This window comes from Trichosurus vulpecula, chromosome 4, assembly GCF_011100635.1.
Source record: "Trichosurus vulpecula isolate mTriVul1 chromosome 4, mTriVul1.pri, whole genome shotgun sequence".
In the NCBI taxonomy this organism is placed as follows: Eukaryota; Metazoa; Chordata; class Mammalia; order Diprotodontia; family Phalangeridae; genus Trichosurus; species Trichosurus vulpecula.
In genome coordinates, this window is record NC_050576.1 from 424,004,231 (window position 1) to 424,018,370 (window position 14,140).

The 14,140-nt window shown below is 39.7% G+C and overlaps 1 protein-coding gene across 3 annotated transcripts in view; it reads right to left on the bottom strand.

The window, feature by feature from the left end:
- The window catches only part of RFX8 (regulatory factor X8), a 118,807-nt gene that overhangs the window by 16,885 nt on the left and 87,782 nt on the right, over positions 1-14,140 (bottom strand). For all 3 annotated transcript variants that reach the window (XM_036758204.1, XM_036758203.1, XM_036758202.1), the window contains one exon: positions 1,864-1,978. In XM_036758204.1, the coding sequence (XP_036614099.1) occupies positions 1,864-1,978 (115 nt within the window). The remainder of the gene's footprint in view (positions 1-1,863; positions 1,979-14,140) is intronic.

Here is a 14,140-nt window from a genome sequence, read left to right on the forward strand (position 1 = left end):
GAGATTTGAGGAGGAAATGTGAAAAAAGCATTCACAACAGAGCTGAAAAACACTGGATTTGTGAGAAGATAGGACAGAAAATGACGAGGACTTCACTAGGAAATGGCTAGCTTATTGTAAATTCTCAGAGGACCCAAAGTTACAGGTATTCAGTGGCTGATAACCAGGGCTGCCCAGGGCAGGCCAGGTTGATCATAGCATCTTTGGGCCAATAACTACCGGCCCATTCAATTCGATGTATTAACTACTGTTTTTATTGATTTTAGTGTGGCATAGTGACTAGTGAGTCAATCCAAAGCCAAGAAGACCTGAGTTCAAATACCTCCTCTGACACATACTGCCTATGTGGCTATGGAGAGGTCATTTCACCTTTCAGTGTTCTGGGCAACTCTCTAAAACCGTAAGTTGCAAAGTGGTGCCAATCCGTATTGGTAGAAGAGATTTCGTCACCCAATAGTTCTTGATACCAATGACATTATATGTCTGGTCCCTGTCTCTACACATCCATGTGATGGGGGAATCTCTGATCAATATGATGTGCCCCTCAATGTACCTGAGATTACAGCATGTTGAGCTAAGAGAAGAAGAGAAAATAAATGTTTTTTAAGTAAAAAAAATTTTTAAAGGTTACAGGGTATGGACCTTTGTCAGAAGGGAATCCAAGAAAGTGAAAGGCTTAAGAAGGAGAGTGGAGCCATTTCTCTTTACTCTGATAGCCTTCTAATTGTTGAGGTTCCTCCAATGAGAGCAGAACTTCTCATCTGCCAAACATTTTAAGGCAGCCTCAATCACTGGGGACCAATCAGGAGTTCTCTGTGCCCTCTCAGCAAAGTGCATGACCTCTACAAGGGGCTTCAGCAGTGACCAGGAGTGGGAGATTCATCAAACTCCCCATGGATTCTCCTGAGCAATCTCTAATACGCAAATATATCCTGAGGGGAGAGTAGTCTGGTTAAAGGTAAACAGGTGTGGGCTCTTTCTTTATTTCTAGACTTGGACTGAAACACTGTTGTAACACTGTAGGGCAAATTTATGACTGTATATAGGCTAATCATCTTGGACACCATCCAAAGAAGTTGAATTACTGAAGTAAGCAAAGTAATTCATTTTAATCTACATAGCAATTCCTCATCACAAACTCTGAGAACAGCATTCAACTGAAACTCCAGTGTGTTTGTGAGACTGATCTAATAACTAGAGGAATAGGGAGGGGCAGCATTGGAAGGGACCCCAGAGGTCATCTAATCCAACACCTGCACTTTACAGATAAGGAAATAGGGCCAGGAAAGTTCATAGGATCATCGAATCATAGATCGAGAGAGGGAAGGGACCATAGCACGAAGTTCAACTCCCTCATTTTATACATGAGAAAACTGAGGCTAGAGTCTTGCCTAGGTCACATAGCTAGTAAGTGCATCAGATGGGATTTTAACCAAGGTCTTCTTGACTCCAAATCCTACATTCTACCTACTCTCTACTACATTCTATCTCCTTTATATTGCCTCTAAGGTTCAGTGACTTTGTCAAGGTCACACTGTTAGGTGAAGAGCAGGGATTCAAACTCCAGTCCTTACTCTGAAAGCAGGGCTTTTTCTACTGAGGCCCATATTATATTCTTTGAACCAAAAAATTGAACACTTAATCTTGTCCCTCTCCGTGATGCTCACTAGGGCCGTGCTGTATTACAATATGACTTCCTTATCAATTGTTCAGACTGAAATTCCCATTGGGATGTCCCAAGAACCACTACCCCTCCTTTCTTGCTAGAGTTATCTTGGCTATGCCTGTATCAAAATGCAAAACCACCTGTAATTCAAGAGTAGCTAACACTCAGTGACTTGGGGGCCCAGGAGGGTGCCTTACCAAAACTATCTGTGTGGCAGAGGGTCATGGCCTTGCTCACGGAAGTTAGGAGGAAGTTCCATCTCAGCTGGAAGCTAGCAGCCAATCTGATAAACTCTTCTTTGCTCCTGCTTGGCTAGTAAATTTTAGGAATGCATAACAAAGGATGTCCCGATTTAGGAAAAATCAAACAGAAAAATATGGCTCATACAATTTTACAAGTACACGTTTCCTGCAACATCCATTTTTAAAGGTATAAATGAGAAATTTACGAATTCTACTAAGGACTGGTGCTTTAATGAGTGCACACTGGGCTGGATTCTAGCTTTTGGCTACATCCCCTGTAGGGTTGATCCATGGTGCAGTGTTCTTTGAAGTTGAGAAAAAAGGAGGAGGAGATCAGATATTGGCCTATTTTTTTCATATACATATTTTTACAAAGAGGTCACTTGTAAAGTATGGCGGAGTAATACTGCAGGGGTAGCACCTATAAAGTCTATGTGGGGAATAAATTGAGAGTTTCTGATAGGCTATTTAAACCCCTAATGACATGTACTTTGATTGTCTTATCAGAGAAAAGCAGATCAGTTGTGGTGCTAAGTTTGATTATGGGGAGGAGCTCTGATTGGAATAATAATCACTCCAGGGCTGGATAGTTGTGCATTCAATAGTAATGAAAACATAATTGTGTTTAATTCAGGGAATATTCATAATCAGCTGTGTGTTAAAAATCACAGTTAGATGGTATCTTAAGAGGTCATCTACACAGCTTCCTGCTGTGAGCTAAGCATAGGCTATCTTCATAGCATTAAAGCTGCAGTTTGCAAAATGTGGTCTATGGACACTTGAGGTTTCCAAGACCCTTTCTGGGAGTTCACAAATTTGAAATTATATTCATAATAATTCTCTCTTATATAATATTTTATTTTCCCCCAATTACGTGTCAAAACATTTTCTCAACATTTTAAAAAAAGTTTTGAGTTCCAAATTCTATCCCTACCTCCTCCCCTCCCCTCCCCTGTCCCTGAGATGGTAAGCAGTCTTTATATAGTTTATGCATATTCATAATAATTCTAAGCTGTTATTTACCTATTAAAATCATCTTTGCTTTTCCAGTAACATATCTATGTGAGGCTAGATTTTCTTTGTATACTTCAACCAAGAATAATACATCACAACAGACTGAATGCAAAAGCAGATTAATGAGATTTGTAAAAATATGTAAAATAACACTGCTCACTTTTTTCTGTTTGTTTTTGACATTTCAAAAATGTTAACAAGCAATGGGTTGATTGTTATTTTAAAATGAATGACAAACATTTTACAATTTATTAGTTTTATTTCTAACATATATGGTAAATATGAAGAGATCTAATCCACATAAATAAAAGCTCTTTGGGTTCTCAATAATTTTTAAGTGTAAAGGATTACTGAGGAGGCAGGGAAAGGCTGGGAAACATTCCATTAAAGGATATCATAAGCCTCTATCCCAAGGAAGTCTAACAAAAAACTACAGAGACTCTATTTAAATGTATAAAACAATGGATGAGATATTTTTCTATTCTGAATTGTAAGCAGCCTTCGGCATTCTTTACATTTACTAGGAAACAATTTGGTTATGGAAAAAAGTGAGAAAAAATTTCTCTGTCCATCAATACAAAAGGTACCTCTGAATAATGGATGTTTTTAGGGTCAAAAGTACTTCTGTGAAAAGAAGATATATAATTAGATTTGTGTTTGTATTTATCCTAACCCATGGTTTCATCAATGTAAGGAGTTCTGGTGAGGGATTCCCTTTACCAATGCAGGTTAGCACCTTCTCTGTGACTTATAGTTCCTCAGCCACGATGGTAAAAGTAGGAAGGTTTGGAACTAATTGGATGTGCAGAGTGAGAATGAGCAGGTAGTCAGGAGACTGGAAAAACGGCAGTGCCTTCAAGTGGAATAGGGAGGTTTGGAAGAGGGGTGGGTTTAAGAGGAATGATAATGAATTCAGTTTAGGACTGTTAAGGTCAAGGGCAAGATGTCTCATATAGTTTGAGACCAAGAGGTTCAAGGGAAAGAGTGCGGCTGAATATAGAGATCAGGGAGATAGTCGTATAGAGAGAACTAAACCCACTGTAGATGATGAGGTTTTTCAAGAAAGAATGTAGAAAGAAAAGATAAGAGAGCCCAGGAGAGAGCTTTGGGGAATGCCCGCAGCGAGTGACTGTGACATTGGTGATTAGCCAGCAAAGGAGACTGAGAAAGAACAGTTAGACAGCTAGGAGGTGAACCAGGACAGCGTAGAGTCTTGATAACCAAAAGAGAAGAGCAAATCTCCTGGAGAAGAAGGTGGGGTCAACAGTGTCAAATGCATTAGTGTGGTCAAGAAGAATTAGGGCTAAGAGAAGGCCATCATATTTGGCAGTTAAGAGATCATTGGTAACTTTGCGGGGAGCAATTTCAGTTAAGTGATGAAGCCAGAATGCAAAGGGTTGATGAGAAAGGGGAGAAAAAGGGGGGACAGTGAATATGATAAACTTTTTTCAAGAGTATGGCTGAGAAAAGGAAGAATATAGGATAATAGCCTGAGGATAAGATAGGGACTAATGATTTTTTTTTAAGATGAGGGAAACTTTGACATGTTTGAAGGGCAGTAGAGAAGGAACTTATTGGTAGAGAGACGTTGAAAATTCAAGAGAGAGATGGGTGATGATTGAGGATGAAGATGGGAGGTCATTGGATCTTGTACATATATGGAAGGGTTGGCCTTGGCAAGAAGGGTCATCTTTTGTCAGAGATACTCGGGGGAAGGAGAGAGTAGGAGATGATGTTAAGGGTTTTTAAGATGGAGAGAATGGGAGAAAAGATTGATTGTTTTCAATACTATCAATATTCTCAGTAAAGCAAGAGGCAAGGTCCTCAACTGAGAGGAAAAGGCAAGTTGTGGGTGGATTAGGAGGCTTGAGGGAAGGGAAGGTTTGGAATGGCTTCTGGGAGGGGGGATAGAGAATTAATTAGGAAGGAACAAAACAACGACCCAGACACAGCGAGGGCACAGTTGAGGTTGGGTAACATCAATTTGTCATGCACTTAGCCAGTCTGGTTGTGAGATCTCCTCCAGCTAAATTCAGCAGCTTTTGAGAAGAGCCAGATGCTAGAAGTAATCAGTGTTATGGTTTAGCAAGAAAAGACCAGAGATAAGATGAGGGAGGGAAGGACAGTATCTACTTGAAATGGCTAACTGCTAGATGAAGGATGGAAAGAGAGGAAGTGCTAAGGCAATGACCTTAAAGTACTGAGAGGTGGTGAGGATGGAGGTCTTGATAAGAATAAAGAACAAGTGTAGGAGAGATGAACATGGGGAGAGGCAAGATGCTAAGAGGCTATAGTCAGATAGGGGAGGTTAAGGTTTCTAATGAGGGAAATGAAATAATCGTGGGTAATGGCAAGACCTAGTATGTGACCATCCCTATATGTGGCCTAGTCGAAGTGAAGAAGTAGGTCATGGGACCTAAGAACATTGAGGAAATGGGAGATTAGGAGCAATTGGGGGTTTAAGGGAGTATCTAAGTATACATTAAAATCCACTTGGATAAGGCTAGGAATTGATCAGTGAGGTGCTGAGTTCCTTGTGAAAAAAAGGAGAACGACCTGGTTGATGGTCAATATTCCATAGTTACACGGCAGCTAGGTGGTGCAGTGAGTAGAGCACTGGCCCTGGAGTCAGGAGGACCTGAGTTCAAATTCGGTCTCAGACACTTGACACACTTACTAGCTGTGTGACCTTGGGCAAGTCACTTAACCCCAATTGCCCTCCCTTCCCCTCTCCAAAATAAAAATATTCCATAGTTACTAAAATTTGGATTGGGTTGAAAATTTGGATTAAGTGGATTTCAGAGAAGGAAAGTTTATTGGGCAACATCTGGAAGTGACAGTGTGGAGTGATGTGCATTCCAACTTTCTCTTCCAAGACCAATGTTGGGGGAGGGGGGGTGAGAGAAGGTACACCTAGTGTTGGAGGCAATGTCATCAGAAGGGAGCCAAGGGAGCCAGGTCTCCAAGAAGGCTTTTAGCCTTTTTGGAAAGTGAAAGAAAGAGGTCCAGGATGACAAGGAGTTTGCTATGAAACAGGAAGTCTGGAGTGTAGTGAGAAAGTGAGAAGTCAGTTAGCAAGCATTTATTACTATGTGCCAAGCACTCAAGGGATACAAAGAAAGGCAAAAATCAGGTCCCTGCCCTCAAAGAGCTCACATTCTAATGAGGGAGAAAACTTGCAAATAACTTTGTACATACAGAATCTATACAGCACAAATGGAAGGTAATTGAGATGAAAACGGGTGGGCTAGGGTTGAGGAGGATGGAAATGAGAGAACCCTGGGGACAGGGATAGAAAAAGGAACAATAGAAACCATAGGGGGAGTAGTGGGGTAGCAGATAATAGAGAAACTCCGTTTCCAAGGGATATTGCAGAGGGGGCTGGGCCAGGCTTGGGTAGAGAGCGTTCTCGAACAATTCTCGAATGTAGAGAGATTTGGATTTGCATAATAATAAATAGTTGCCCAGCTAGGTGGTGCAGTGGCTAAAGCGCCAGCCCTGGAGTCAGGAGGATCTGAATTCAAAACTGGCCTCAGACACTTACTAGTTGTGTGACCCTGCGCAAGTCATTTAACCCTGTTTGCCTTAGTTTCCTCATCTGTAAAATGAGCTGGAGAAGGAAATGGCAAACCATTCTAGTATCTTTGCCAAGAAAACCCTAAATGGAGTCATGAAGTCAGACATGATTGAAATGACTCAATAATAATAACAGAACAATAGATTAATAGTTAAGATTTATAACACGCTTTAAGGTTTACACAATGCTATATATATATATATATATATAACTTCATCTGATTCTCATGGTAACCCTATGAGGTAGGTACTATTATCAATCCCATTTTACAAGCAAGGAAACTGAGACTGAGGGTGGATGATTGACTTGTCCAGGGTCATATCACTAGTCAGTATTTGAGGCAGGATTTGAAACCAGGTCTTCCTGATGCCAAATTCAGCTCTCTTTCAATGTACCAACTAGTTGCCTATATTAGAAGATGATTCTTTCATTGACATGAACATGATTTTGTATTTCCATGGATTTCCACGGTTCATCCTCTTGAATAAATCATAGGATGCTTGGAATCAACTTTTGTTGAGCAAGATTAATTTTTAAAATGAGTTTCATTTTATATCAACCCAATGGATTGATTGGGTGGGAGTACCATGAGATAAAGGACCATTCAAACCAAGTACTAGTAGAGCAGCCAAGTGAATGGGCAAATGCCATAAAAATTACCTATTACTCCTTTTATCAGTATGCCATGGCACTTTGTGTGTGTATGTATATGTGTGTATATATGTATATGCATATATAAGCATACACACAGATAGGTAAATAGATATATGGGTGGCAGGATGGGTAGATAGAATTATTTTTGGCTGCTTCCTGGATGAGAACAGTTAGCATAGAACACATGACCAAGTCTAACATTTCCTTCTCACTGCCAGATGCTAACAAGTGAAACCATTAGTCATCTCTGAGAAGCAGGAAAAACTGTGGTCTGACAGTCTATTTTATTGACAATCGTCTGTTTTTATCAGCTGAACTACCTTATAGAAAGAAGCCTTTCAAAGTCATTTGGTTACAAATCCACCATTTTTCTAGCATGTCTCATTTGTGAAGTCTGATGATATGAGGATTGAGATTTTGGAAACCCCAGATTTGGGTGCGGTTTAAGATGTAGTAGGAAAAGAATACCATGCTATTTCTAAAGAGGATTCATATTAATTATTCCACAAGAACGCTTTCATTAGATTTGGCCTGTTGACTCAGTGCTCCAAGCAGTGACTATTAAAATGTACTGAATAATAACCATGACAATTGTTGTGAGTTGTTATTCAGTCATCTTTTGGAGGTTCCACCAGCATCTCAAACTCAGTATATCTAAAACTGAATTTATCATCTTTCACCTCAAATGCCTTTCCCCCTAACTCTCCCATTTCTAATTAGGAGGCTTTCAGTTTCCTAGTAACCAAGGTTTGAAACTGCAGTCAGTCAATATTGACTCTTCCTACTCCCTCACCTTCCACATTCGATTAACTGCCAAGTCCTGTTGATTCTACCCCATCAAAATTCCAGCCCTTCTTCATTTGTTCTTTCCTTGGGATTCCTGCCACCACCAACCTGGTTCACACTCTCCTCGCTCCTCTCTTAGACAGAAGCTTTCTAACATTCTGTCTCCAGTCTTTACTGTCTATGATCTATCTTTCACATAGATGCCAAAATAACCTTTCTATGAGCTACTATCTTCCTCTAAACCTTCAGTGGCTCCCCATGCACAATGAAAAAAGGTCAGATTTCTTAGCCTGGCATTTAAAAGTCTTCACAGACAAGCTATGGCTGATCTTTCCCACCTTATTTCTGGGTACCCCTGTAAATATGGTCAACGCTTGAGCTAGACTAACCCGGTTCCTGATCTTCCATTTCTTCTGCCTCTGTACTCCTCTGTGCACATGCTCCCTGCCATGGATGGACACTTCCTCCTACCTCACTCCCCCATTTCTGTCTATTGAGAGCCTTTTTACCTGTGCTCAGATGTCATCTCTTCCATGAATCCTTCCCTGACCTCTAAGCTAAAAGAAATCAGTCATTCTTCGCATTACTTCAGTCATTCTATTTGACCTCTCCTTTCTACTTAACCATTCTATAACTCGTATGACAATTGTTCGTTCATTCACCCTTCTCCTCTACTGAATATTACAGTAGAGGTAGTGGAAGAGAACATCTCTATGCCAAGGCAGGAATAGGAATGTCATGAACAAAGGAAGGCACCTCGGTTGGTAGAAGGCCTTGAGCCCATGAAAATGGGTTAAAGGAACTGATAATGTCTAGCCTGGAAAAGAGAAGGGGGGCCATGATGCCTATGTTTAAGTATCTGATGTGCTGTTATGTGGAACAGAGATTAGATTTGTACTGTTTGTCTGACACAATGAGTAGAAGTTGCAAACAGGCAAATTTAAGTTTGATATTAAAAAAAAACTTCCTAACAGTTAGAAGTGATCAAACGTGAAATAGAGTGCCTGGAGAGATGGTATATTCTATATCCTTAGAGATCTTCAAGCAGAAGGTGGATGACTACTAGCCAAGAACCTTATAGGGGGGGATTCTTTTTGGGCATAGTTTACACTAGGGGGCTGTTCAGATAGCTTTTACCTCTCAAATACTGTAATTCTATAACCAGTTTAGCTAAGAACAGAGAGGTTCATCACCAATAGGCTGGTCATGTAATGATAAATTTTTTGACCATGGCAACCCCAGAGGCAGAGAAAAATGACAAAATTATCTCAGTCCCATGTGGGAGAGTAACAGAAAAGGGAGCAGAGGATGCTAAAGATCATGTCATTTTAAACTGGTTTGCAAATTAGCTGCTGTTGCTCTAAATGTGGGACATCCTTGTTCAATGATGAATGAGTGAACGTACTACTGGAGAAACAGAATCATATCAATTTTCAAATTCTTCCTTCTTCACCCCCCTCTCCCCACCCCATCCCCCAGGTCTTTCTGTCTCTGTCTTTCTCTCTTCCTTCCTTCCTTCTTTCTAAATTTCTCTATCTTATCCAGGCTAAAAGGGCCACTCACATGTCTAATCCCACTACCCCTATGCATGGGAACTTTGACTTCATTTTTTGTTGGCACCAGTTTATCCCTCCTTAGGAAGCATGATGGCCTCCTACTCCTGGGGACTTGCTATATTGGTGTTGGACTTAAGTGTGGACATCCAATCAGTTTAGTTCACTACAGCCCAGAAATCCAGTTTGTGATTCATCCACATCAGCCTCACAAGTGCCAGGAATTAGGCATTTGCCATTAACCCTAGTGCCTTTTTTGATGTAAATTAGGCCGGAAGACATAAGGAAGGTTTAGCTAAATGGAAGGATGGCTCGCAAGGTTTCCTTGGAGAGGTAAATAGTTGGTACAGTTAGTTTTATTAATCCAAAGTCAAGAGGAAACAAAATTTCATGGAACATAATGCAGAGGTAGACACAGGTGAGGATGGTGAAAAACATAGTAGAAAGTATAGATCAGGAGGAAAGGACAAGAGAGAACAAGGCCTTGTGCCTTGATGTAAAGAATACATTTTTGCAACAGCAACAAAAAGGGAAGGCATTGGATATGGCAATGCCTAAAAAATTGTTAAAATGAAATATTTTGGGAGACAGGCAACGATCACTGATCTGAGTCACTCCTCCATCAGTTTTCTGTAGACCTAGAAAGGTAAAAAAATGGAGCAAATCATGAGGCTAAACAATGACGGCATACATCTTATATCCTGAGAGAGACTAGTGTCCCTTCAGAAGCCATCAGCATCCATGGGCCAGTGGTAGAACAAAAACCTAACTAGGACTTGGGTCTTGTTTTTTTTTTAGGAAAACCCTAGGGATAGGGCAAGTGGCTGGAGGCTGGGGGCAGGGGGAGGGGGTGTTCTAATTCTTAACAAAGCAAAGGAGACAGGTGGTATAAATGATAAGAAAGATAATTCTGACTACATAAAGTAAGCTTTTACAATAACAAAATCAGTCTAGCTAGAATGAGAAGAGATGCTTTTAACTGTGAAAAATTTTTGTTGCAAACATATCTGGTTAAGGTTTGATATCCAAGATATACTAGAAATTGATTTAAATGTGTAAACAACATAGCTATTCCCAATAGGCAGGTGGTCAAAGGATATTAACAGTTTGAAAAATGTAAGATATCAACAACCAAATAAAAAATGCTCCAAATCACTGATGAGGGAAATACAAAGTGAAACTAGAATGCGAGTTCTGTCTTACATGTATTAGATTAACAAAAGATGACATGGTAAATATTGGAGCCAAAGGCACACTGATGTACTGGTTTGGGAGTTGTGAACTGATCCAGCTCTTCTGGGGGAGGGGGCAGGGGGAACTGAATTTTATCTCCACAATCATTAAATGGTATGTACTCTTTGATACCACTACTGGGTATATACTTGGAGATGATTAAATACATAAAGAAAAGCCTCAAATCTACCAAAATAGTTAGAGCAGTCATATTTGCAATAGCAAAGAACTAGAAGGAAAGTGGATGCCCGTCAACCGAGGAAAGCTTGCACGGATCATTGTACATAAATGGTGGAATATTATTGTGCTATAAAGATAAGTATAAAAATTCAGAGAAGCTTGAAAAGATTTATGTGAGACAAATAAGTAGAATCATGTGAAAAATAAACAACATGTAAAGACAGTAGAACTTTTTGTTAAAGTAGTGGTCAATGGGGATTTTAGAGGACTGGTGGTAAAGTATACCACTTTTCCTTGGACAAAGAAGTGGTAGAAAGCAGATGCAGGGAAGAACCCATGAAACAGCAGAGGGAAGCAGGGCTCCAGCTGAAGACAGCCTGGATGGTCACTGGGTAAGGTCTATCTTGCACGGAGCAGGGAGCGGAGCGGAGCAGAGCCCAGCGTGAACCGCACCCAGACCAACCAGACCGGGAGCCAGGCAGAACAGGCCCTAGTGCCCTGAATCAGTGAGCTGTGGCAATTACCAGACTTCTCAACCCACAAACACCAAAGACAACAGAGAAGGTTAGTGGGAAAAGCTGTGGGGACAGAGTGAAGGAGTTCGCGGTTTGGCCACCACTCTGGGGTCAGTGGGGATGGTGCAGCTACAGAACTACAGCTGCCGTTGCTTCAGGCCCCAGGCCCACCTGGTGGGAGGAATTAAGTGGTGGATCAGAGCAGGAGTGCGGAGCCTGCTTAGGATCTGAGTCACGATCCAGGTTGGCAGTTCTTGGGGGAGGAGGAATGCTGGTGTGGCACAGCTGGATGTATAGAAATGGCTCTGAAAACAATAGCATATCCCCTCAAGCTTGGGACAAAGTACTCTCTACTCTACAAGCAGTCATACCCTGACAAAAAGCTCAAGGGTCAAGTAGTTGGCTGGGAACATGGCCAGGCAGCAAAAATGGACTGAGATTCAGATTCAGACTTTGGAATCATTCTTTGGTGACAAAGAAGACCAAAACATACAGCAGAAGAAGTCAACAAAGTCAAAAAGCCTACATCAAAAGCCTCCAAGAAAAACATGAACTGGCCCCAGGCCATAGAAGAACTCAAAAAGGATTTGGAAAAGCAAGTTAGAGAAGTAGAGGAAAAATTGGGAAGAGAAATGAGAAGGATGCGAGAAAACCATGAAAAACAAGTCAATGACTTGCTAAAGGAGACCCAAAAAAATACTGAAAAATACACTGAAGAAAACAACACCTTAAAAAATAGACTAACCCAAATAGCAAAAGAGCTCCAAAAAGCCAATGAGGACAAGAATGCCTTGAAAGGCAGAATTAGCCAAATGGGAAAGGAGGTCCAAAAGACCACTGAAGAAAATACTACCTTAAAAATGAGACTGGAGCAAGTGGAAGCTAGTGACTTTATGAGAAATCAAGATATTATAAAACAGAACCAAAGGAATGAAAAAGTGGAAGACAATGTGAAATATCTCATTGGAAAAACCACTGACCTGGAAAATAGATCCAGGAGAGATAATTTAAAAATTATTGGACTACCTGAAAGCCATGATCAAAAATAGAGCCTAGATATTATCTTTCAAGACATTATCAAGGAGAACTGCCCTGATATTCTAGAGCCAATGGGTAAAATAGAAATTGAAAGAATCCACAGATCCCCTCCTCAAAAAGATCCCAAAAAGAAAACTCCTAGGAATATTGTTACCAAATTCCAGAGCTCCCAGATCAAGGAGAAATACTGCAAGCAGCCAGAAAGAAACAATTTGAGTATTGTGGAAACATAATCAGAATAACCCAAGATCTAGCAGCTTCTACATTAAGGGACCGAAGGGCTTGGAATATGATATTCCAGAGGTCAAAGGAGGTAGGATTAAAACCAAGAATCATCTGCCCAACAAAACTGAGTATCATGACCCAAGGCAAAATATGGATTTTCAATAAAATAGATGACTTTCAAACTTTCTCAATGAAAAGACCAGAGCTGAATAGAAAATTTGACTTTCAAACACAAGAATCAAGAGAAGCATGAAAAGGTAAACAAGAAAAAGAAATCACAAGGGACTTACTAAAGTTGAACTGTTTTGTTCACATTCATACATGGAAAGATGATCTCTATAATTCATGAGACCTAAGTGTTAGGGTAGCTGAAAGGAATATACATATATATGTATATGTATATATATGTGTGTGCATATATATATATATACACACACACACATATATATGTGTGTGTGTATATACATATATATACATATATATACACACACACATATATATGTGTATGTGTATATATACATACATATATATATATGTATATATATATATATATATATATATATATATATATATATACAGACAGAGGGCACAGGATGAGTTGAATATGAAGAGATGATATCTAAAAAATAAAACCAAATTAAGGGATGAGAGAGGAATATATTGAGAGAGGGAGAAAGGAAGAGATAGAATGGGGTAAATTATCTCACATAAAAGTGGCAAGAAAAAGTAGTCCTGTTTGGGAGGGAAGAGGGGGCAGGTGAGAGGGAATGAAAGAATCTTGCTCTCATTGGATTTGGCCTGAGGAGGGAATAACATACACACTTAATTGGGTATCTTACCCCACAGGAAAGAAGGAGGAAGGAGATAAAAAAGAGGGGACGATAGAAGGGAGGGCAGATAGGGGGAGGAGGTAATCAAAAGCAAACACTTTCTTTTTTTCACATTTAAGGCTTTTATTGTTTGTAGTTAAATACTTATTCATAGTTTACATAGTAAAATAGAAAGGACAAATGATATCTTCTGGATGAGGATTATTCATTTTTAAATGACTCAAATAAAGCAATAGTATGATGGATTATAAGTACTAACTTTTTTTTTAGTGTTTATATTTAAGAATATCCAGAGGCAAGTGATTTACATAGCAGTCGATGATTTCCCAGGAGTACAGCTTGTCTTCAAGGCATGCCTGCCATAACTATTCCTGAATTTATTTTTCTATAAAGTAACTTAACAGATATAAGTATGAAGTTAATTAAATAAATATACTTCAATTAATGCCAATCAACATAAAAGAAAGCAATTACAACATGGGAATTCAACTCTAGTCTATTTTTTGCGACTGATTTTCTAATATTTCCATAGGAAACAAGACAATTTTGGTGGTCTATTTCCAAAACTCTGGTTTATTAAAGTTACAATGTTTAAAAAGTTTCAGAGACACAGTTTCTAGCTAATAA